Genomic DNA, 24,107 nt, shown 5'->3' on the forward strand with positions numbered 1-24,107 from the left:
AACTGATATTCTTACATATAACTCTCGCCATGAAAGATTCACCTTGTGTCAATTTACAATCTATGTTTTTTTTTAAGATGCGAGCGACTTCCGGAATAGGATTGTACCAATGTTGAACGACAAGACTTTTTGTTCAACATTGGCAGGATCCTATACCGGAAGTCGCTCAAATCTTTAGAAAAACGCAGATTGTAAACCGGGATCAGGTCTTCTGTGACCGGCAATCTTTCCTGGCGAGAGGTTTATAGGTTTTTGGTCATTCATTTTTAATTTTCAAATTTTTTCTAAAATCATCATAGGAACCTGACGCATACCTGAAGGAAATAAACAAAAATTCTGCTTGTAAGAAGTTTTCTCGTGGTCTAAGTGCTTATTTCACAAACTCTTGGTGAGACAGAAATCATGCACTATTTTCTAAAGATAATGGATTTAAACAATACCAGCACATGCACTATCATGATTTTTAGTTGAAATAATGGGCGCATAACTTTAAAACTAGAAATGTGGCGATATGTTTTCCAGTCAACAATTGCATTTAGAATTTTTCGAGTTTTCAGAAACTGATTTTAAAAATCATTATCACATGGAAAACCTTACAGGTAGATATACTAAACTTTAGGTTTTTTCACACACCTCTTAAGGCAGTTTTGTAGCAGGACTGATGCACAGTACACAGAAAAAAAAACAAAAGTTGGAAACTGTGGGTTTCATCAGGATGGTGCATCCGCCCACAACGCCCTAATCGTGTGACAGTGTGTAAGTACTTTTTTTACGGGCCATATAAAAATTAAACTTGATAATGATTTCTCCGAAACGATACGTTGCATTGAAAATTTTAACAGTGTCTTGTAGAGCTCAAAAAGGGGAAATGAAAATGTGTTTTCTACTTTTTTAGCGTATTTTTCTCAATGTGAAAAATCGCTATTGGCTGCCACTTTGACGTCCGTCACACGTACTCCTTCTACACCACTGAACCGAATTGGTCGATATAAGACTCATTTGAAACGGCTTGGTCCAAGGATTCCGTGCATACCAATATTTTTTGGTTTTGCGCATGCGCGTGTCAAAAATTTGGTTTAACGCATGTTCGAGGCTAACTTCTTATTTATGAAGATATTTAAATGAAACTTTATATGTAAACATTACAGTAAACAGTAAAATTAACCACATTTTCAAAATGTTGTTTTGCGCATGCGCAATGCCAAGTTTCTTTTTTCTGAAGGCAATTAATTAAATGCAATTTTATACACAGGCATTTGGCATAAAGACAAATCTAACACCAGTTGCAAAATTTGGTTTTACGCATACGCAACGCCAACTTCCTTATTTACTGAAGCATTTAAATTAAATTTAATACATAGGCCCTTGGAATAAAAGCAAATCTAGCACCAGTTTTAAAATTTGGTTTTGCGCATGCGCAATGGCAACTTTCTTATTTATGAAAGCAGTAGCAGTTAAACGAAATATCATATGTAGGCGAAACTAAAACTAATACCGGTTTCAAAATTACTCTTTACGCATGCTGTATGTTGGATTTATGAAGGTATTCAATGAAATTTCTAATGTAGACAATGCGCAGTGCTATTTACGAAAGCATTTAAAAAAAGTTTCGTATGTAGCCACTTCAAATAAAAGTAAAACTAATGCCCATTTCAAAATTAGTATGTATAGTTGTATACGCTCCACTATTTTTCAGTAAACTGTATCGACTTTGACGACAGGCGGCTCATTTGAAAGAGAATGGGGTAAGGATCTCGTGCCTACCGGTATTTTTTCCTGGTCCTAGCATTAATATTATTAGGAGGAAAATACGCTCTCGTCATTTATGTTTGCATAATGACTTTTTAAACTTGTATACTTATATTCAGTTCTCTACTTGACAATTGACATGTGTAAATATCTTCAGATAATACTACACGAATAAACTTTATTATTATTATTATATCAAATAACATCAGAAAAAATTAAAAAGAAATCACAAAATTCCTGCTTTTCTGGCATATCTTCGGAAGTAATCGGAATTTTTTGGTATTCTTCAAAGTAAATAGCTCTTTAATTGTGCATCTTTTCTCTACTTTGACCATCGTTGTATCTTCTATGGTTTTGGACCATGATAGACATCCTTATCTTGGACACAGTGTATTTGTTATTTTGTGTGCATTGGTGTCAGAGCTGGGTGGAGCGTTCTAAAAAACCACTCGAGCGACGAGCGATTTAATCGTCTCAAAAATGCTCGCGCGCATCGAGTTGTTTTTCAAAGCGAAACCGCTTGCGAGTTCCGAGCACTCCTAAACGTGCTCGAGCGAAAAAAGCGCGTGGGAGCGGAAAAAACGACTCGGGAGTAGAAAAAACGCTCGCGAGTGGCGCTTAATCCTTCAGCGCTTGAGGGCGGTTAAAAACGCTCACGAGCGAAAAAAGAGGTTGCAAGCGGAAAAAAACCGCTCGTGGGCAGAAAAAAAAAGCGCTCGAGCGCCGAGCACTTTAAGTACACGCTCGACCACCAAGCGGCCGCTCCGAAAAGTGCTCGCAAGCGCTCTTTCCGCATGGAGCGCTTTCGCGAGCAGTACCCACCTCTGATTAGTGTTTGGGGGTGATAGTCCAGTCAAAATAGACATATTCATCCGAAAACCTGGAAAGGAAGGTAAAGCAGACTCAATCAAAAATTAAAAAAATTAAATAAATAAATGTAGGTACTTATTTCTATATATATACCTAATCTATTTGTGTAAATTTATTTTTAAATCCAACGAGATGGTTAATTTTCAAAAATTACTAAAAACACGAAAGTTTAAATTAGTGTATCTACTAACCTAAACTATACATGTTAGGGGGGTCAAATGAAATATCAAATTAAAGGTACTTTTATACACTACAATTTTGAATAAAAGATGATTTCACCTAATTATTGCCGTTAGCGAGTTATTGCAGAAAAGCCGAAAAAAGTCAAACATCTTTGCAGATTTTTGACCACAGAAATTTCTCCTGAGTTCATTCGCATTGGCAAACTTAGATTTTTCTCTCTTTGTTATTTAAACAAATCGAAAAAATAAAATCTTCTACCAGACCTTTTGTAACCATAAGTACAAATTGACTGGACTATGAGACTAAGATAGTAAAAATACTGTGATGCCTACAGTAAAATAACTTCAAGCTAAGGGTGCAATATTTTGAACATGCTGTATAAAATTAAACCTCTATACCTACAGCATTAAAGTTGTCGCCACCAATGAAAATTGGACATCCTTCAAAACACATTCAGGCAATCTGCTGAACTGAGGTCGAACTTTTAGGATAAAACCGACCCCAAGTGTTAATATTTATTAACCCTCAATTGCTCTGCTTTAAAAGTATTAGTATCTGTATAAGACAATAGCTCTATTTTATGGAGCCATGATTTGAAAGTAAAATTGTTTTTCCGAACATATCTCTAATTATGTCTCAATTGAATGCGTCAAATAATGCTAGTCATTTTATTAAAAACAAAGGCAGGGAGGAAAATTTTTGGAGCAGTTTTATTATAAAGAAACGTTACGGCGGCCTTTTAAAAAAATAAGACGAAGCAGGGATTAATCTAAAATCATTATTATGTGATATTTTATGGTGGGGAGGTACTAGTAACTCACATACACTTAAGTTGTCATAGATTATGCAGTTTTCCGAACTGCCTCACTCAATTTGCTAGTTTACACATATGCCAGTGCCAAAAGAAAATAGTAGTAGCAGTTTGTTTTTAGATTGTACAACACATGAAGGATAAAGGCTGATAGAAACTTCTATTATCTCTCTATAAGACTTTAGTAGAACTTCTTACGTAATGTGTTTAATTCCCGTCCATTATGTTCTAGTCATTTACTTGTAAGCACATTTTATTGTTAACGATGTTAAGCACAAAAATGAAATAAAAATCGTAGACTTAAAACTTAAATTTTATTTAATTTTCAATGTTTACAAACTGAGGATTGCAGCAGTTTGCTTAACTTTACGCTCCTTAGCTTTCACTTGTGCAGCAATACGATCCAAGTCTCGTCGTCCCTGCGAAGTCAATTTACGTCCACCGTCGGCAGACACTTCGATTAACTTAAGCGCTTCTAAACTTTGCAGTGCTTTTCGTGCGACACTACCGCCGGATCGACAGAAATGGGAGGGCATTGTACCATTGCGTTTACGGCTACCAAAAATTTTGGTTACCGTTTTAACACCAATTGGTGAACGAATGTAAATGTGACGCACTAAGGCTGCGCAGCGGATGTAGTACCAATCGGGATCATATGGAGCCAATTCCTTCGCTCGTGACGTCTTAACTAGATCCACCCATTCTGGTATCCTCAGCTTACCAGTTCTAAAATGCAAAGTGAATTGCTGCTTCTTGTGAAGCTTTGCACTTACTTCTTTAAGAAAGCTGCAAACGCTTTCACGAACTGATGCTGATCAACATCTTTAAGTGTAACGGAAGGCATTTTCTGAAAAAGAAATGTGAAAGATGGATATCACACGTGTGATTGGAATTTGAGGTTAGACACTTCCTTATGTTCCTAATTAACAAAGCGTGATTTTCAAATAGAGAAATGGAACATACTACATGTTTTACATTATAACTATTCGAGATATATGCAAAAACAATTTAGAGAATTACTTACTTGAAAACTTACTCGCTTACAATAGAAAAGGCGATACAAAAAGACACCACTGAAGTTAAACGCAGAGAAGTCGGACTACGGCACTACCAAAAACTGACAAACAAGCGCGCCAACATTGAAAAATAAAATCCCCTCTTATAATTCAAATCAATCAAATATGTGCTTTCGTAGTTGGGAATCTAGTTCTAAAGTCAAACGTCTGACCATTATTTAAATTAAAGGATTTAAGCAATGGTCTGACTCTGATGAAACATAAAAGCTCAAACAAAAATCGCAATGTGATACTAAAATTTTTCTTATACAGAGTAAGTCAATATAAATGGATTAAGCGTGCGAAATAACGGAATCGATTGTGTATGACCGTTGTCACAAAAATCAGCTGTCAATATACCCTTTTTTAACTGTATAAGTATACTCGTCAAATTTCTAGGCGTTTTTACAAATTGAACTTAGTTTTTTTAAGGCTTACAAAAATACCATTTTGATTCTCTCGCCAATCGATACCGTATGATAGTCATAAATTCAATGACCGTATCATAGACATATAATACTCATATGTCTATGGACCGTATACGTTTTACAATTTCCCTGACGAAATTGATATAATAAAACCAAGTTTTATGAGTTGTAATGCTACTGTAACACAATCGGTTAATATTTGGTTTTCAGCAGCACTTCTCAATTCTCAAATTGTATCCATAACATAGTACAAAGTTGTGACGTTGCACTGGTAAATGTTGTCAGTGTCAATGAAAGAACAAACAAGTACCTATAAAATAGGTTAGGTGTTCTAGTTTGTTTACGAAATTCCAACATGTGTGATTGGTTGCGAGCCTTGACATGCGGCATTCAAAAGTACAGAATAACCACAGAAGAAAAACCTTCATCCTGCTAAATTGTTGAGTGCTACCAATTCAACTTACTTAAGTATATCATTTTGGTACAAGCTGGACTAAAATATACCATTATAGAAAGGATCTATTTGCTGTATTTATTAACGAGCTCCTAGCGAGTTTATAATTTTGCGGTGTCTGTCCGTCTGTTAGCACGATATCTCAAAAACGAATGAACCAATTACGATAAGATTTAGTAGATGGATTCATTATCAAATTTGTAGATCGGAGTTCTTGAATTGGCAATATAGTCCAAAAAATAAGGAAGGCCCTTTTGACATCTCCGTGAGTTATGAACCGAATTGCATGAATATCAATATGCGTATAGCTTTAGCTATATAAAACGCTTTCCAAAAATTGAGCCGAATCGATCAACATTCACAATGCCCTTTTCACATCTCAACCATTTATAAACCGAATTGCAAACTTTTTTACTTATGAAGGTATTTAAAGGAAATTTGATACAAAGCCACTTGGAATAAAATCAAATTTAACGCCAGTTTCAAAATTTGGTATTGCGCATGGGCAGTGCGAACTTTCTCATTTATGGAGGCATTTAAATAAATTTTGATACATAGCCAAGTGGAAACCAAATTTAACGCCAGTTTAAAAATTTCGCATTGCGCATGCGCAGTGCCAACTTTGTTATTTATGGAAGGATTTAAATGAAATTTGATACATAGCCACTTGGAATAAAAGGAAATTTAACGCCAGTTTCAAAATTGGTTTTGCGCATGCACAGTACGAACTGTCTTATATATAGAGGCATTGAAATAAATTTTGATACCTAATAGCCACGTGGAATAAAACCAAACTTAACGCCAGTTTCAAAATTTGGTTTTGCGCATGGGCAGTGCGAACTTTCTTATTTATTGAGGCATTTAAATAAATTTTGATACAGCCACGTGGAATAAAACCAAATTTAACGCTAGTTTCAAAATTTCGCTTTACGCATGCGCAGTGCCAACTTTCTTATTTATGGAAGGATTTAAATGAAATTTGACACATAGCCACTTGGAATAAAAGCAAATTTAACGCCAGTTTCAAAATTTGGTTTTGCGCATGCGCAGTGCCAACTTTATGGAAGGATTTAAATTTAATTTGATACATAGCCCATGGAATAAAAACAAAAGTAGCGCCATTTTCCAAATTTGGTTTTGTGTAGGATGTACAGTGCCAACTTTCTTATTTATGGAAGCAATTAAATGAAATTTTATACATATATACTTTAAATAAAAACAAAACTAACATCAGGTTTAAAATTTGGTTTTGCACATGCTATAGCCATACCCATCAGGAGCTCGTTTTCTATATTTGTTTAGTTTATTTGTGCGTAAAGTCTCGTGTAAAGTATATTAAACATGCGGGTTATGTGATTGTATGCCTAATAAATAACAGACTTCACCCACTTCTGCTCAAAAATTGAAATTTATTTTGTCAAATTTTTCAGACTAACAAAAATTTTTGAGCATCTGAGATTAGTACAAAATTCTGATACAAAATTTGATATATAAACATCTTTCTCTGACTTTTTACTCTCAAACACCATTACAAGGTATATATTTAACTCCACTGCATACAGAGTGTACGTGCATTGTTCCTGAAAAATCAGAGAATAATATCAACTACTATCATTATAGACTTAAAAATTTACCTGCGTACTGTACTTGTAAATTATTTTATCATTATTGAGCAATTCACTGGATGTATCTGCAATCATTTTCAGTATGGTTTCATGTTGTGGCGGTGCTTTCTGAAATGGAAGTAAAGTCAAGCAGTTAGTTTTGAGTTCATGTTTACCAGAGGGCAGGATACAATCACAGGAAAACAGTCGCATTGGTTAGTATCACAACATACTTGATTATCTGAAATTAACAACACTGTGCTCGAATCGTATTTCTTCTGAAATTGAACCATCCTAAAAAAATCTGTTATTAAATTACAAGCAAATAAATCAGGATATGAATAATTTACATGCGATAAAAAAAATTAAGTGAAAAGTAATAGAACATCCTGCATTTTTACCTTTGGTAATAATCATTCTGCAATTTAGAGCACAGTTGTTTCATTTCACTTAGCGTTGTCTGTTGTGCCAACGTATCATGAAAATATAAACTAAATTTACTTAAGACGGCACCTTTAAATCGCACTAGCCACTGATAGAGGAGCGGTAGCGGATTATTCTTTAAGAAACCTAATTTCCATGTCTACAAAAAAAATCCAAGTTAACTTGTTCCTTGAAGGCAGTAATAATACCTCTCGATTTTGCATTTTATTTTCCCACGCGGAAAGTCTAGTTTGTGCTCCATGAATTAACGCTAAGGACGGCAAGAACTGCAATCTTTGCAGTTCGGTTAATGCTTTAAAAAGTTGTTGTAATATTTCGCATTCCAAACTAAAAATGGCTTTCATAGGTGTTAAACCTACTTCTGTAAACGAATGGGAATATTTGTCAATTATAACTTCTATTTGTGCGAGGAAGTCACTGTATTGTAAAAATCTGTTGGAAGCTGTCATATGTATTTTATCATAACTGTAAAAGTTTAGGAAGATATTAAGACTATTCAAAACTAGTTAGAAAGTCAAATGTTGCCTAGATCTCTTTACAAGGCAGGTCCGTGCATCTGCCAGCCACTATCAAAAAATAAAATTATAGCTCTTGTTGTTTAAGTATTTGGTTTTTAACCCTCCCGGTTTTAGACAACGGGTGTCAACTTCCCGACAGTAGCCTACTTAAAGAATCAACTGAACAAGCTTTTTTTGTTAACTCAGTTAAGGATACAAGTCGATTAAATTAATGCGAGCTGTTAAAAATTGTGCCAAACGTTTACAATAATTTATCACGTGTTCATCGTGTTGATTACAATTTTCTTCGTGTCGTTTGATATCCGATTTCAACGATTCATAAATAGACCTCAAGGAGTTCTAAAAGTAATACATAATAGGAACGCAGATCAGTTTATACCCACAAACATCTTTCCGAAGGAAACTCTTATGCTTATTTTGCAAAAATCCAATCTCGATGTAACTTTTTTCCGCTAGAATTATTTGTGGTAGGATGTTTAAGAATATTGTCCATGATGGGGAGTGAGGTCCAACATTTGAAACTCCTTCTCGTTCTTTTTCCTGGAGAAATTTATTGGGGAATGTTTCAAACTTACTCAGGAAACGCTAATGCTTACAATATGTTCTTTTGCTTTATCAAAACATAACTGCGATATGTGCGTAAAGAAATTAAACAGAAATTCATCTTCTTTTTCCATTTATTTTTATTTTCAGGTTAAGTATGTTTATGTTTTGTGGTTATGTTCATGGTGGTTATGGTACGCACCGTGATCGTAAGTGGCGAACAAAATATGGTACAGGGTGAGTTAACGAAAGCACGGAGTTCTATTACTGTTCTAAGGAAGCATTTGTCGAGATTGCGCTATTGTATGATAATATGGTATAATATTCTGCATATTTTAAACATATTTTCAATTATAAAGATTGCGATCAAAAAGCAGAAGACTAAGGGCCGGTTGTACAAAAGCAGTTTAACCTCGCTTGGAATTAACCAGTGGATTATGGTCTAAGATTGGTTGAAATTTGATAAAACGTCAAATTTCAACCAATCATATGTCTTAATCCATTGCGTTAATCTAAACGAGGTTTAAACTGCCTTTGTGCAACCGGCCCTAAAAAGTTGCATTTTTAAAATACATCGCCCTGTAAAACGAGAGATATACGAATAAAGAATTTAGGCCTGTACAGAAAATACACTATAGATATAAATATTGGATAATGGATACACTACATACGTATGTGGGGTTAACTAAATTCTAAATAAATGATGTGAAATCAAAATTTAAGAAGTAATTTTCACGATACACAAAGCTTGCTAATGCGATTTTTTATTATAAATCCGATTTTCTTTTTGTTGGTTTTACGTATACTAAAAAAGAAGTAGAATTTCCTGTAGAAATACAAATTGAAACTAAAAACAAGGTGTCCCTTTTTAAAAAACTGAAACTCTATGGTCCCATACTTTGTGATCGCACCCTATATAATTCAAAATATTCTTAACGTATGCAGAACATTCTACCATATTATTGTACAACACCACAATCTCGACAAATCTTTCCCTAATGACATAATAGAATTCTGCACAATCTTTGAATCACCAGGTACATGATCGGTGGGTCTCGCGATAAATTGAAGCATAGTGCTAAAAAGAGTCGGATTATAAACCGCGTTTGGTAATTTTAAGTAACCGATACAACGAAGTTCCGCTTCCGAAGAACCAAACAACTATTTTTATACAGAGTCACTTTTTTTATACGGGGATTTCGGAAAGAGATAAGAATTAGGTTAAATGAGGAAAAATATTAATATATGTGCCTGATTCAAAATACCCTTTGTTTTTTCAAAAATATTCATGGCTTGTTAGATATTTTTATTTATGAATGCTCACGGAGGGTAATGTAGGGGAGAAAATCTGCATCACATCTCCAATATACAAAAATTAACCATCCGAGGGGCGACGAAGCCACTTTTGAATTTCAATCTGACGTTAATCTAATCCATCATTTGATAATCCAAAGAATGGCCAGCTCAAATAGATTTCAAAGCAACTCAATGCCTTAGAAGAAATAGAACTATACGGACTGGATGCAGAAAGCAGAGACGCTAAATTTTACCAAGATTCTAATGAACTGAACAAGATGCAAAATCAGCAAAGCTAAATCAAAAAATCATTTTCTTTATATACAGTCTATCATTTAAAAAAAGTATTAATTTTTTTAACGTTTATTAATGAATAAGGTATTTATGGTATGGCACTTTAGTTTTTATGTGCACATATTTGGACTGTCAGTGGGCTCCAAATGGCAGACGAGCCTGCTCCTTAATATAGTACTATAGTTTTTATACATACTAGACGCACGGGCCTCTTAAAAAAAGCGGACCGTGACTAGACGACGTCTAGGGACCTTCCCCTTTAGATCTTAGTGTAACTGGAGACACTGACACTATCTTCGGCCGTTATTTAGACACTTTGTAGACGTTAAGGTAGTCACACTGGAATTCTTCACTTCCGAATGCTTTTTTTGTAAATAAAGTCATTTAATTTAAGTTGATTAAAGTTTTGTATTCATTTGTAAACCGAATTAATTGTGAAAAGTATGACTACCTCCAGTGAAGAAATTTTATTGCAAGTACCTCATGTTCGTTATAAAAAAGGGGATGGTACATTATATTTAATGGACCAGCGGATTGCATGGATGATGGAAAACAGAGATACGGTTTCAATTTCCCATTTATACTCGGACATAAAAAGTACACATACAATTGAAATGTTTTTTTGCGCATACTTACACATTTGTATGTTGTAGCACAAAAGATTTCTCCAGAAGGCAAGGCGAAGGTACAATTGCAGGTTGTTTTGCATAGTGGGGTGTCTTCTACCTTTCATTTTATCAATAGAGGTGGTATCCAGGAACAATCCGCAGATCGGGATCGAGTAAAGGAACTATTACAAACGCTTTTGCCAAAGTTCAAACGAAAAGTATGTGCAATTTTACAATTAGTTTGTTGTTAATGCTTGTTTAGGTCGATAAAGAATTGGAGGAGAAAAATCGATTGCTGTCTACCAATCCTACCTTATTGCAGCTTTACAAAGACTTAGTTATGACAGAGGTGGTAACGTCTGAAGAGTTTTGGACTCACCATGCTGTGCAATATACGCAAGCACAAAAAACGCAGCAGCAAGCTATAGGTGCGAACCTACACTTGTTGTACAATTGTTACGTATTTGGTTTTTTTAAAGGTGTGTCTGGAGCATTTTTAGCAGATATAAAGCCACAAACGGATGGTTGTAATGGTCTCAAGTATAACATAACTGCAGATATTATCGAGTGTATATTTAAAACATATCCTGCGGTGCAGAAGAAATATATTGAACATGTACCTGCCAAATTGTCGGAGGCGCAATTTTGGACGAAATTCTTTCAGTCACATTATTTTCATAGGTAGGCATTGTAATAAATGCAAAAATATTGAGAAAATTATATAATAAAAAGATAGTTGAACATCTCACAAATGGCTCATAACAGCAGTTAATTCTGAACTATGCTATATATGAAGTTCTCCATTCCAAAGCATAAACAACGGGCTCAATCATGAACTAGTGATTTTTGTTGTCTCATTAAATTTTCAGTTTTAGAAGCTTCTCCCATTTAAGTACCAAAATTGTGTCGACACCTTAGAGATAAGATTTTTAATTCTTCTACAATCTACCTACATGATTATGGCCAGATCATTTTAAAACCAAAAGTAACATTAGTTGTGACAGTGATCAGTTAGGGACTTATTATAAATATCTCAGTTCTTGTTTTGTAGGATTTCTCCAGAGCCATTTTATTGAGTTATATCTAATTTTTTATTTTGTAGGGACCGAAAGTATGTCGAGAGTAAAGATCTCTTTACCGAATGCGGAAAAATGGACGATCAAGAAATGAAGAAAGACATTCAAACCGGTGTAAAAGATCCGTTAGTCGATATAACGACATTTGTAGATAAATCGTTGGACGAATGTTACGGTATGGAAGTTGAAAAGACGCCTGGTAGCAGTGGGACTGTTAGCCAGGCAATGATCAAACGTTTTAATCAACATTCGATTATGGTACATTTCGATGATCGTCGATTAAGTCATTTTAAATTCTGCTTGTAGGTGCTCAAAGCCTCTAAAAATAAACACCCAGAACCGGAGAGCTCTGATTCTTCTCCGAGCAATGTAAAAGGTGTGGAAGTATCCAGCAACAGTATTAGTAACGGGATAAGTAGCGCGGATGACGCACATGTTAATAAAAAAATTAGGATACAAGAAAAAATTACATACGAAGATTTAGATTCAAGTAATGACACGAGTAATGCTTCGAAGTCCATTTTAAATTTATCAAAGGTATATAATTGTGTTTTAAAAGATGGACGCTTGAGGCGTAGGTTTGACTTTGAAAACAAGACAATGGAGTATGTGTTACCCCACATCACTAAACATATTCCTAAATTACTTAAAAACTCTAGATTAACCTATCTGAAGTAATAAATTTTGATGTCTTCTCAGTCTGAGTTTTTAATTAAATTGTATATAAAATATTAGTATACACTGTGTCCATGATCAAGATATCTATCATGGGGATCTCAGAAACAATAGAAGAGTAGTGGTCCGTAAAAAAAGTACATACTGATTGAGTAGCACTTTATTATGAATAGAGCACACAAAAAAAAACGGAAACTGTTGGTTTCAACAGGATGGTGCACCCGCTCACAATGCCCAAAAATCCTGTTGAAACCAACATTGGTTTTTTTTTAATGTGCCTAACATCGTTGGTTGGATAGTAATGACTAATCTAGGGTAGAAATGGTGTCCAAGTTTCTGTCAAGGTCAAACTTAGGTACGCCACAGCCGTCTGTTTGGAATTGACTCATTTTACATTTTTGTTTAGGTAGAACGATATTTGCATGGACCAATGCCAGGATCGAACGCCGAATATTTAAGTGTAAATGACGCCTCGTCGATAAATCGAAATATATTAAACGAATGCAAGCAATGGCAAGGTGGACGGCAACAGACATCCAATTTAGTTAGTCCGGCCGCAGCTGTAGGCGCGTTGGGTGAACTTTCACCTGGAGGTGCACTCATGAGAGGTTTTCAGGAACAGTCCTTAGCCCGTACGTTGATTTTTAGAATCCATTCATTTTAGTAACTATGGGGTTGCAGAGTTGGTACCGTCTGATATAGAAAAAGAAGTTAGAAATTTATATCTGTCCTTATCAGAACTATTGAATCATTTTTGGAAGTGTTTTCCACCTACAACAAGTACGTTAGAACAGAAAGCTGTTAAAATGCACGAAGCGCTACATAGGTTTCATGGTACTAAAGTTAAACCGTTTGAGGTAGGTGAAACTGATTGTTGCAAATTACTATTGAATTGATCTTTTTTAGGACAAGTTAATTCGTGAACTCTCTCCATTGTCGTATCACCTAACGAAGCACTTAAATCAGCTACTTAATGTTGCGTATCAAAAATTTAATAATTGGCAGAAAATGAAAACATTACATAGGTAGTAGTATTATAATACGCAGTGAGATGTGGTTCCTTTATTGTCTCATAATGGCAACAAATCTAGTTTTTTGCAACATCAGAATGTGGTGTGTAGATACGTGAAATGTGTACTTTTTGTCTTCTTTTGAGTTTTGTTGTATAATATAGTTATGCGTAAATTTCTATGTTGTTATAATATGGTATAAAGAAAAACGGCTGGACTACCTGATTTCTTCCTATTTTATAAAACTAACATCAACCTTTCTTGTAGTCCAGGGAATAGAGGGTTTTAACTTGCAAAATGAGAAGTAGTTCCAATTTCTTTTGCATGTCATAGACAGTCATCTGGTGGTTAAGAATCCAAGTTTTCGACCTCCCACCCCATGTGCTTCCCCCGTACCACCCCTGAAATTTGGTTGGTTTCTTAGTTTTTCAATCATATCTTTTTAATGGTTCACTTTAGAAAAATATATTGTTATCAGAAATTGTAGACCACAATTCTGATATACACTACTTTTTTTATGAAATGTTTATTTAAAAAGATGTAGAGCTTGAGAGTTGCTTATATTTTTAAGAATTCTAAAATTTGTATCCGAATGTTATACTTTATCTCTATAATTAAGAGTTTTATGAGAAAATATCTTGAATTTATGGTGTATAAATCACCCTACATTGCACCCTTACCAAAGGGGATGCATAATAATGAAACTTGCACTCCTTGCTAGTGGTGATATTTGAATCACTGTGAGTTTGTAGAGCTTTCTAATACACGTTTGAAATTAAAAAATTGTCACTTGAATTCAGCTTCATCCCCCCCCCCCCCCGTCGCGTGGCGGTAGGAATACATATTTCAACGCTTTTGTGGCGATTGATAAGTTAGTCAAAGAGTACAACGCTTATTACATATATTTAATTTTTTTGTTTCAAACATATATTAGAAAGCGCTACAACAATCTCACAGTGATTAAAATATCCCCACTAGCAAGGGTTGAAAGTTGAATTATTATGCATCCCCTTTGGTATGGGTGCAGGGTAGGGGAATTTATACCACGATAAGTTCAAGATATTTTCTTATAAAATTCTTCATTATAGAGATAAAATATAACATTTGGTTAAAACATCTACATACAAATTTTACAATTCTTAAAAATATAAGCAACTCTGAAGCTCTATATCGTTTTTAATAAACATTTCACAAAAAAGTAGTGTAGGTATATCAATTGTGTAGAATTTACAGTCTATTTGAGATAGCAACATTTTTTTATAAAGTGAACCTATAAAAAGATATGATTGAAAAAATAAAAAACCAACCAAATTTCTTTGGTTTTAAGGGTGGTACGGGGGAAGCTCAAGGGGTGGGAGGTCGAAAACTTGGATTCTTAACCACTAGATATTCTCCCATGATATGAAAAAAAATTGGAACTACTTCTCGTTTTGCTGGAAATGGTCCATTTTCAGTCTGTATTTCCCGGACTATTGAATTAGGTGAACATTTTGATTTTTTTAAAGTTTTTTTAGGCACTTGCATAATTCTCTATACTATTTCATTTTTAGAGTCTACGTAAAAATAAAAATATGGGGTTTTCATTTAAAAAACACCAGTTTTAAGGATTTTCTCAATTCAATGCTAGTTTTTGAAAGCTCCGTATTTATGTATAATCAAAATACCCACACAGTCCACTAGGGCGGGACTCGTAAAAGAACACCACTCCCAATTGAATAATAGCTCTTGTATAGAAGCTAGGTGTCAAGTAAACTCCTGACTTGACTTTCCGGCGGCTACTTTTACTAGTCATTGCAATTATCTTTCCTCATTGTGTAATATTTAAATAATGCCCTCTGATGCCTTTATTTTGAATCTAACACAAAAAGTGTATTAGACTTTTGTAGATTTCAACAAGACACATCTTTTTTGTAATTAACCATTTTCGGCTCTGGTGCTTTCCAGAAAAATGCAAACTTGGAAAAATAATATAGTTTATTTTTCGTTTGCCTATTATATGTCAATTATATATGTCATATGTGATATATAAAGCAGTCCATTACGCCCAAGGGCATAATGGATTGTCATCTCATTATGCCCTCAAACGCCCTGTCAAATTGATAGAGTTATATTGTGTAATAAAAAAGATGCAACTTGATTCATATGAAGCACTTTAATGTTGGGCAAACAATAATCATGACTCTTTGGAACGATGAAAAATAAAATGTTGTATGCACTTCAGGCATTACTCAATATTTAACCCTCGGGCGACTTACAATCCCTCGGGCTCTATCGCCCTCGGCATAAATATCGCCTTGATGCATAAATAACTATTCTTGTCAATTCACAAAGCCACTTTGACCAGTGTATGCGAAAGAATGAAAAAAAATGTTTCAAGCCATCAAGGTTCTTTTAAACTTTTGAAACCCTTAACAACCATAAAGATGGTTACAGATCAAAATAAGACGTTTTCGCTTCCCATACCAGCATATGCACCCCAAATTTCGTGCGCGTTTTTTAGTTACATCCTGTTCGCAAAAAAAACGAACCACGCAGACATCAAGCTAAACATTTGGGGTCCGTGTACACGTGTACTTCAGATATATGAGAATAACTTCGCTTAGGTCGTCGCCAAATGAGAATAAGTAGATTGGGCGCAGAGTTGAACTGGGTCACTAAATTAAACTGGGTCACTGGGTCACGTCATACTCTTTTCAGTTAGACCCAACTTGACCCAGTGACCCAGTTTGACCCAGCGATTCTGTGATGTTTGCTTTAATACTGCCGTAAAAAACTTTCCATGTATCGAATTGTATTAGAATAATGTTATTTCTTTGCTTCAGGGCTTACCAGTTTGCTTACAGGTGTTCATTCACATTTAATTTTTTTCTACTAGTTAGCTTAATCCAAATAAATCTTTTCTCTAAATACTTTCATTGACTACTTGACTACAAACTATAAACAAATGCATTTGATTTTTTTAGGTATTAGTTTTCTTGAATGAAATTGGGCTACATGCTTGTTGCCGAATATTATTGAGGAAGTTTTTTTTAAAATTAAAAGTTACTTGAAATTGTTTTGGATGATACCTAACAATAATTTAATTACTGGGCCACCGGGTCAGGACGGGTCACTGAGTAAAGATGGGTCACCGGGTCAAGCTGGGTCACCGGGTCAAGCTGGGTCACTGGGTCAAGCTGGGTCACCGGGTCAAGCTGGGTCAAACTGGGTCCACCGGGTCAGTAAACTAACTGGGTCACCGGGTCACTCTATGCTTGACCCAGTCCAACTCTGATTGGGCGACAACCTGCGCGAAGTGTGAATGGATGTTAAGGTAAAACAATAAATTTAATGTAGAGGGACGTGTACATGTGAGGTTCAGGTACGCCAACAACTTGGTGCATGGTCTTATACAGCCCGGTCTTGATGGCCTATTCCTCCATGCTCGCGGTGAGTGTTGGTCCCTTGATGTGGTGCACTAGCAATGCAGCTATGTGACGGCCTTATTGGAGGCGGTAGGAAAGCAAATTTGTATACCTACTTATGCCAGTAGGAGTGTCACAGTTTTATCACCCTAATAGCCGTCCGGTTTATGAACGATTTGTAGGTATTTGAAATGTCTTGGGTTACGGTTTGTGAACATGGGGCTTATACTGTCCTTTTCGGGTTTTAGGTAGAATTCACACCAAAGCAATAGGCAATAAGCGATGCGAGATCCGAGTTGCTCATATTATGCTGTATACAAATGCATTGTGTAGGTTGAGACATTTCAAACCGAGACGACAGCGATATCGTATTGAATAATAGGGTCTGAAATCGGATGATTTGTATTGCAAACGATATTTAGGTTGTGTTGCTAATTGCTTGTTGCGTGAAAATGTAGGAAGAAAAGCAAAATATTCATATCTTTCTTGAAGATAATCGGAGAAACAAGTCTCAGCAAAACTGAGAAATTCTCTTTATTCATCCTGTAGAAACTTTTAAATGTTTCAGGGTCCAAACTCAGTTCTATAGCAACCACAGTCACTGAATGAACTATACTTCTCACATGAAAAGGTCGCACCCAACATCGACGTTTCTTTTTGTTTGCTTTTAATCGTATTCGTCGTAACATGTAATAAGAAATTACGACGTTGTTCACTACGGACATTTTGTATATCGAATGAATATATTGCTTCGATGAGAACAAACGCACGATACGATATTGTATATCGCATGTAGCGTATTGCCTGTTGCCCATTGCTTTGGTGTGAATTCCGCCTTATACCGCTGCAGCAAAACATGGCTCTGAACTGAATTTATCGCGATACGAGATCTTGATTTTTGATACACACATGTTTCCAAGGCAACCCTACAATCTGACCTGAAGAGTAATGACAAACTCGGAATACAATTGGCTGACAACAGTTGAATAATGAAAACATATTGAATAATAGATAACTATCTCAATTAAAAACGCATCAGTATTCTACCTGTTATTTAATATGAGTAGAAAAAACAATTTATTGCATTTTTCACAATAACCATTATACCATGCAATACCCTAACCTACATTAAACATATATTGCAACTTTGACATTTCTTTCGCATGCGCATTATTGTAAGGAGTTTAGGCGTTTTAGCTTAACGTGAAAAACCTCTCAACCTCGCTGGTCGGTGGTTCATAACATAATCCCGTTGATGGTCTGTGACATAATCAACGCCTCGCGCTTATACGATACCTCGCCTGTCCATGATGTACCATAAGCCCTCGGCGTAGGTAATGAACCACTTCCCACCTCCGTATGTAAGCTACTATGACAAAAGGTCATTCTTTTTTATAGGAGAAATTAAGAGAAATGGTTTCATTTAGAGATTGGCCCAGATATATCTAGCCTTATTGCCTTCACTGCCACTTTGAAATAGGTTACCTAATTATGGTAAGTTGCATGACTTAACAAATCGCAAGTACCTACCATTTTTGTGTGCAGCATGCCAATTGTCATCATTGACCAGGATAGCAGCTTCAATGTTTAACATGAATATAAATTACAGTTTAATTTGTGCAGTTCGTAATGGAGATATGGGAAGAGTGAGAAGGTTAATTGATGCTTATGGTCAGTCTGCTTCAAATGCATGGCCGGAAGGTTACGTTTTTCTTCGTGGTGCTATTAAAAATGATCAACCAGAGATTGCCAAATTACTTCTAAATGGTTGCAATGTTATGGTTAATAGTCGAAATACGCTGACGGATACACCTCTTCATTTTGCTGTTAGAAATGGCAACTTAGAAATTGTTGATATGCTTCTAGACAGACATGCTGAAATCAATGCTAAAAATGTAGATGGCACTACTCCACTTCACATTGCTGTTGAAAATGGTCATGAGAATCTTGTTAAGTTGCTTCTGGAACGTGGGGCTGATGTTAATATTGAAGATCGTTATGGTAGAAGCGTACTATATGTTGCTGCTGCAAATAAACACTGCATAATTGTCAGACGAATTTTAGAATTTTGTCCCGATGTGCGCAGCAAAAGTAACAGGACAGCTCTTCATGTTGCAGTGCGGGAGAGGTGTTGCTTGATTGTTGAATATTTGCTTGAATATGGTTTTTATATAGAACGTGAAAATGTAAATGATTATGAACTGCTAGATGCTGCTGTTACGGAAGGATATTTGGGAATTGTTGAACAGCTTTTAAAATATGGTGCTGATGTTGACAAATTAACATATAATAAACTTACACCTTTACATAGAGCGACAGAAAGTAAAGTGGAGGGAGTAGTTAATTTATTGATAAATTATGGAGCTGATGTTAATTATAAAGATATGCATGGAAGAACTGCCATATTTTACGCTGCTAGGAACACAGATTTAAACATTTTTTACCTGCTTTTACCTAATTCTGATACTAGCATTATTGATAAAGATGGACAATCACTATTGCATTTTACAGCTTTGGAAACTGACGAGCTTTCTACTGATGCTGTTGATAATGCTAGGGGAGCAATTGCAAAAATGGTTTTAAGTCAGGGTGCTAATGTAAATGCTCAAAATAGATGTGGTAACACACCTCTTCACATTGCTGTTCAATCAGAATTTGTGCAGGTCATTGAAGCTCTTTTAGAACATAATGCAGATGTTGATTGTTCCAATCAATGGAACAAATCCCCACTTCACCTTTCTGCTAAACAAGGAAATAAAGTAATTACCGAAATGCTTCTAAACAAAGGCGCTAATGTCAATGCCAGAGAAAGAAATGGATTAACTCCCCTTTATAAGGCAATTGAAGGGGGACATAAAAATGTTGTAGAAGTGCTACTCGAACATGGTGCTCATTTGGATTGTATGATCAGAAATAACTTAACACCATTGCTGCATTTTGCTGCTGCTCAGAGATGTTGTGAAATTATTAAAACTATGTTAAAATTTGGAGCTGATGTTAATTCCAGAGATCATGATGGCAGCATAGCACTTCATGTAGCTTCTAGGAACGGACGTAAAGAAATTGTTTTGACTCTTTTAGAATATGGCGCAGACATTAATGTTATAAATAAAAATAATCAGACACCACTAATCGCCGCTAACTGTACTAAAGTGTATGTAATTCACTATAATCTTATTAATGAATGGGACCTTGATATTGATTATGAGCATGATTCATTGGACTTGACTGGTGATATTCTTCAATGCCACATAGTGAAAATGACTACTGCAGGTTTGTATGTAAGCCGAGAGAATTTAGATGCCATGTATCAGTGGTATGGCAAAATGGATAACTTCGAAAATGACTGTGAGCAGGAAATTGTGACCATGAAGAGTGAGAAAATTTACAATACAAACATAACATTTTATGATATATTATCAAAAGGTATAAATCAATTAGTATTATGCATAAGGAACGAACACATTACAAGTGTTTTAAAACCTGATAATATAGGGAAAAAATTTCCATTATATTGTAGCATGCTACAAGATCGTGTCCGAAAAGGTTTGGAACGGAAAAGGTTACTTGAACAAGGTGATAGAATTTTTCAATTCTTACGCAAAAACCTTCCTAGTTTACCATTACCCTGCACAGAAAGAATATTTAGTTATCTGAGTAATAAGGACTTGAAAAATTTCATTGGTGCTGGTGAGTGGTGAGCTCATAATCTGACGTGCCTTTGTGATTCAATCTATATCCTTATGAATTCTTAGTTAGTTTTGTATAATATATGTGCTTTATTACAAAAAATCTAGTGTGTTAAGTTTCAATAAATTTGTTTTCTCTATTTATTAGAGATCCTTCCACATCTTTCTATTAGCTTTGATTTTATGTAGGCATAGTTGCCCCGAGGACTGTAGGTAGTACCATTGTATGTTTATTATAAGTAGGTCAACAGATGCAATAATGGGCTCTACAGTGAACGAGCTCCAATAAAGTTGTGCAACATTCCTGTAGGTTGTAGGTTTATACCTGAACTAAATGAGATGTACTTGGATGAACTGTATATAACTACACTTTTAATAATATAATTTACATAATTGCAATAGTTTCCAAATAAAAAAGCTAGTGCTACTTTGTAACGCAGCAGTATTCAGTGTATTACAGGCGCAATATTACCACACAAAAAACTGTCCTTTTTTATTTAAAATTGTACTTTTGGTTTCAGCCTAACAACGCATACTCTAGATACAAAAAGCAGTCATTTTACTTTGCGTCGGTACTTTGAAGTTTGTAACGCCAAAAAGGTACTGCGCGGACAACCGGCTACGAGTTAAAATGGGCAGATCTCAACAACGCGGGTGTCATAATTTAAATTGAATTGCGCGCCAAAGGAACATTTCTCTTTTTGAAAATATTTTTTTAAATCATAAGTAACCTATTCAATTTCATTTCATTAAAAAAACTGAGTTTTTAGTCTTGGAAATTTTTTTAAAATCTCCAAAGGTGCGGTCGTATGCAGTTTAACTTTATACTAAGGCAAAACAACGAAATTATCCACCATTTTGAAAATATTTTATATCGATTCAGCGTTCAGAGTAACAAGTACAAACTTTCAAAAACCTATTTCACTTTCCCAGAAACGTTTAACTCTCGGTTTAACTAAAACTCCCAAAAAAAACACCCTGTATACATGATTGTATGATGCACAATATAATTAATTACACAATAGAAAAAAATTTGCTGTGGCTAGCAGTACCTGCGCATGCGCGATTCTGCCCAGTTCTGCCTATGAATGTGTACCAAATTTACCAATCGATCAGCAGTTCAGTCGGAAACGAGAAATAAACCGATATAGACATCATCAAGATTTTGTTTGAGTTGGATACCTGATGCTTCAAAACGTGTATTTCCCTTAAGAAAATTGGGAGTCATTTTTTACCCCAACGCAATACCTCCCTTACTAACGTGCGGGTGGTTTTAATTAACAATTTATAGCCTTCAAAACATTCATGTCATGGAAATGCGTCGCAATTTATCTCCATTGACTTTAGTGTCTTTTAGTTTGAGGATTTGTCGAATCGCATTTGCATTTCCTATACAAATGTATATGATGCCTTTAGAAGGATAAGACAAATCCCCTCTATCCTTATAGTTAATAAAACTACCTAATAGATTTTGTCGATCATTATGGTGCTGATTGACAAGTGTCACACCTTAAACTTAATCTTGTTATCACGAAACCAGTACTCCCTGAACAGAACATAAAGAGTAGGAGTACGAAAAAAGGCATGTTCATTTATAGGTAAATTCATATTCACAATATCAGCATCAAATTAAGGCATTCGATACACTAACAGACAACTGGATCATCAAATATTTATCTACTGTAACAGGATGCAGTTGGCTAAACGCTCTAAACCACTACCGCGTGCTTCCGAGCGAGTAAGTATCAGCGTTTAGCACGGAGTTCCTTAACTACGGCAGTTAACTGGGCAATACGCTTTTTCTGGAACCATGTTTTCTTCTGTAGTTGCCTTATTTGCTTAGCCTGTCGAACATTTATCATTGCTAGTCGACTAATCTGTTGCTGCAGCTCAGCTGTTTTCGGGGTATCGCCTGCAGTTGATTTGATTTGTATAATTTTTGGTAGTTCAGATGTCTCCAGAACTTGAGGCTCAACTATAGACACATGACATATGTCTAAAGGGTCAACAGCTTCTGTTTGTTTCCCACTACTTGGAATACCTGAACTAGAAGCTGCAGGAATGGGAACTGGTTGTGCTGATGATTTAATTTTGTCCTAAAACAAATACCCTTTCTAAACATCATGTACACATTGCATGGAACAGTAGAAACATAAATTACAAAGAAAAACACTCGATTGTATCAGATTTTTTTCTTTCTTGTCCCTATTAAGTAGGTACAAAGTAATAAGCTTTTAGGGTTAAAGAATGGAAAATTTGAACTTTGGAATTTTGCCTGAAAATCATATCCTACATTCCAAAAACTGGAATCTATTTAGAGTAACCTTTACAGTTCTGTTTAAGAGTATCAAACCAAAAGGGACAAATAAATTGTGAAGCATTATGGCAAGAAAGTTAATACGTAACGGTGTGTTGGTGTCCCATTTCTGTTTTTATTGCATCATGTATCACAGAACAACTTTATGGCCGTACTTACATATCTATGCCGTTTTACTTCTATAGAAGGCACTGCTGTTCGACTTAACATTACTTTGAATGATGATTTGTCAAATTCAGACACTTCGAAATGCTGTGAACAGAGAGCAGCAATCTTCGGCATTGTCTCTTCTGTTTTATTGACAAACATCAACCATGCTGCATATAACTTCGGGTTTTTTGGAAACCTACAAAATACACACGTTTACCATGCCCATTTACAAACTATCAATAAAAATAAATATTTCAAAATAATTTTTCGCACCCCCTCATGTAGGAACAATGCGCCGCTACTGATAAAAAAACATAAACAAAGATGGCTGCCATAATTCACGATCGTTTACATTACATGAAACGACGTTATATTGAATTATTCACATACAATATTGTGTGTTGAAGGAATAAAATGCTTACCTGTGAAATGTAATTCCAGCTTTGCGAGCCTTATCCGAAACTCCGCAGGCTAAACAACTAACCATGTTTTGAGCTATTATAGAAACGTTATAAGTTGACGAGCCGTTTGTATTGTTGCATGCGTGGTCCGCACGCGGTGTCATATTTGAATTTCTCCAGTGGCGGATCAAAAATCCACATAGTTATTGTAGATGGATATTAATCATGATACCTTTGTTGTATGACGGATATTAATCTTCTTCTTCCTTCTTTAGTTTAGGCGACAAACGCCTGTTTAGTTCTCAGTGAGAACTTCTCACCATTCTGCTTATTGTGCGGGTCAATTGACGCTCCACCTTTTTCGGGGACGTCCTACCCTCCTGTGGCACTCAGTCGTTTATGTTTTCTACCTTGCATCTTTCTATCACATTTTCACTCCTCTCTCTGTCGGAAAGTGTAATTTATTAGCCGCGTCCAATCCCTAAAATGAGCTACTCAAAATTGGTTTTATATCCCAGTCAATCTATT

At 35.4% G+C, this 24,107-nt stretch overlaps 6 protein-coding genes across 9 annotated transcripts in view; 3 read left to right on the plus strand and 3 right to left on the minus strand.

The window, feature by feature from the left end:
* LOC116167920 (kinesin-related protein 4) overlaps positions 1–3,877 on the plus strand; it is a 28,607-nt gene extending 24,730 nt beyond the window's left edge. The window contains exon 8 of the mRNA XM_031483531.1: positions 3,735–3,877. The gene's annotated coding sequence lies outside the window, so the exon portion shown is untranslated. The remainder of the gene's footprint in view (positions 1–3,734) is intronic.
* A 31-nt stretch (positions 3,878–3,908) lies between these two features.
* LOC116167921 (40S ribosomal protein S19-like) lies at positions 3,909–4,784 on the minus strand. 2 transcript variants are annotated; one of them, XM_031483533.1, is made up of 3 exons: positions 4,638–4,784; positions 4,387–4,460; positions 3,909–4,339 (listed from the first exon to the last, which is right to left on the minus strand). In XM_031483533.1, exons 2-3 carry the CDS (start codon positions 4,455–4,457, stop codon positions 3,946–3,948), a joined length of 465 nt encoding a protein of 154 aa, XP_031339393.1. In that variant the 5' UTR covers positions 4,458–4,460; positions 4,638–4,784; the 3' UTR covers positions 3,909–3,945. The 2 variants fall into 2 exon arrangements, with proteins under 2 accessions (XP_031339393.1, XP_031339394.1); XM_031483534.1 differs by having other exon boundaries at positions 4,650–4,715.
* A 2,155-nt stretch (positions 4,785–6,939) lies between these two features.
* LOC116168552 (KICSTOR complex protein C12orf66 homolog) lies at positions 6,940–8,848 on the minus strand. Its single transcript, XM_031484458.1, has 8 exons — positions 8,713–8,848; positions 8,504–8,656; positions 8,313–8,455; positions 7,787–8,063; positions 7,556–7,737; positions 7,331–7,448; positions 7,185–7,283; positions 6,940–7,130 (listed from the first exon to the last, which is right to left on the minus strand). Exons 1-8 carry the CDS (start codon positions 8,791–8,793, stop codon positions 6,960–6,962), a joined length of 1,224 nt encoding a protein of 407 aa, XP_031340318.1. The 5' UTR covers positions 8,794–8,848; the 3' UTR covers positions 6,940–6,959.
* A 1,724-nt stretch (positions 8,849–10,572) lies between these two features.
* On the plus strand, positions 10,573–13,797 carry LOC116169472 (general transcription factor IIH subunit 1). 2 transcript variants are annotated; one of them, XM_031485576.1, is made up of 9 exons: positions 10,573–10,846; positions 10,903–11,075; positions 11,120–11,285; positions 11,337–11,538; positions 11,960–12,191; positions 12,240–12,470; positions 13,015–13,240; positions 13,290–13,465; positions 13,515–13,797. In XM_031485576.1, the coding sequence occupies exons 1-9, from the start codon at positions 10,693–10,695 to the stop codon at positions 13,635–13,637; spliced, it is 1,683 nt and encodes a 560-aa protein (XP_031341436.1). In that variant the 5' UTR covers positions 10,573–10,692; the 3' UTR covers positions 13,638–13,797. The 2 variants fall into 2 exon arrangements, with proteins under 2 accessions (XP_031341436.1, XP_031341437.1); XM_031485577.1 differs by lacking the exon at positions 13,515–13,797 and having other exon boundaries at positions 13,015–13,216; positions 13,273–13,451.
* A 4,399-nt stretch (positions 13,798–18,196) lies between these two features.
* Positions 18,197–21,106, plus strand: LOC116168638 (ankyrin-1-like). 2 transcript variants are annotated; one of them, XM_031484569.1, is made up of 3 exons: positions 18,197–18,356; positions 18,421–18,516; positions 18,568–21,106. In XM_031484569.1, the coding sequence occupies exon 3, from the start codon at positions 18,606–18,608 to the stop codon at positions 20,721–20,723; it is 2,118 nt and encodes a 705-aa protein (XP_031340429.1). In that variant the 5' UTR covers positions 18,197–18,356; positions 18,421–18,516; positions 18,568–18,605; the 3' UTR covers positions 20,724–21,106. The 2 variants fall into 2 exon arrangements, with proteins under 2 accessions (XP_031340429.1, XP_031340430.1); XM_031484570.1 differs by having other exon boundaries at positions 18,632–21,106.
* A 1,183-nt stretch (positions 21,107–22,289) lies between these two features.
* On the minus strand, positions 22,290–23,760 carry LOC116168640 (THAP domain-containing protein 1 A-like). The gene is made up of 3 exons (XM_031484571.1): positions 23,601–23,760; positions 23,188–23,374; positions 22,290–22,807 (listed from the first exon to the last, which is right to left on the minus strand). The coding sequence occupies exons 1-3, from the start codon at positions 23,741–23,743 to the stop codon at positions 22,457–22,459; spliced, it is 681 nt and encodes a 226-aa protein (XP_031340431.1). The 5' UTR covers positions 23,744–23,760; the 3' UTR covers positions 22,290–22,456.
* Between the last annotated feature and the right edge of the window lie 347 nt (positions 23,761–24,107).

This window comes from Photinus pyralis, unplaced genomic scaffold (genome assembly GCF_008802855.1).
Source record: "Photinus pyralis isolate 1611_PpyrPB1 unplaced genomic scaffold, Ppyr1.3 Ppyr1.4_LG4, whole genome shotgun sequence".
Taxonomy (NCBI): domain Eukaryota; kingdom Metazoa; phylum Arthropoda; class Insecta; order Coleoptera; family Lampyridae; genus Photinus; species Photinus pyralis.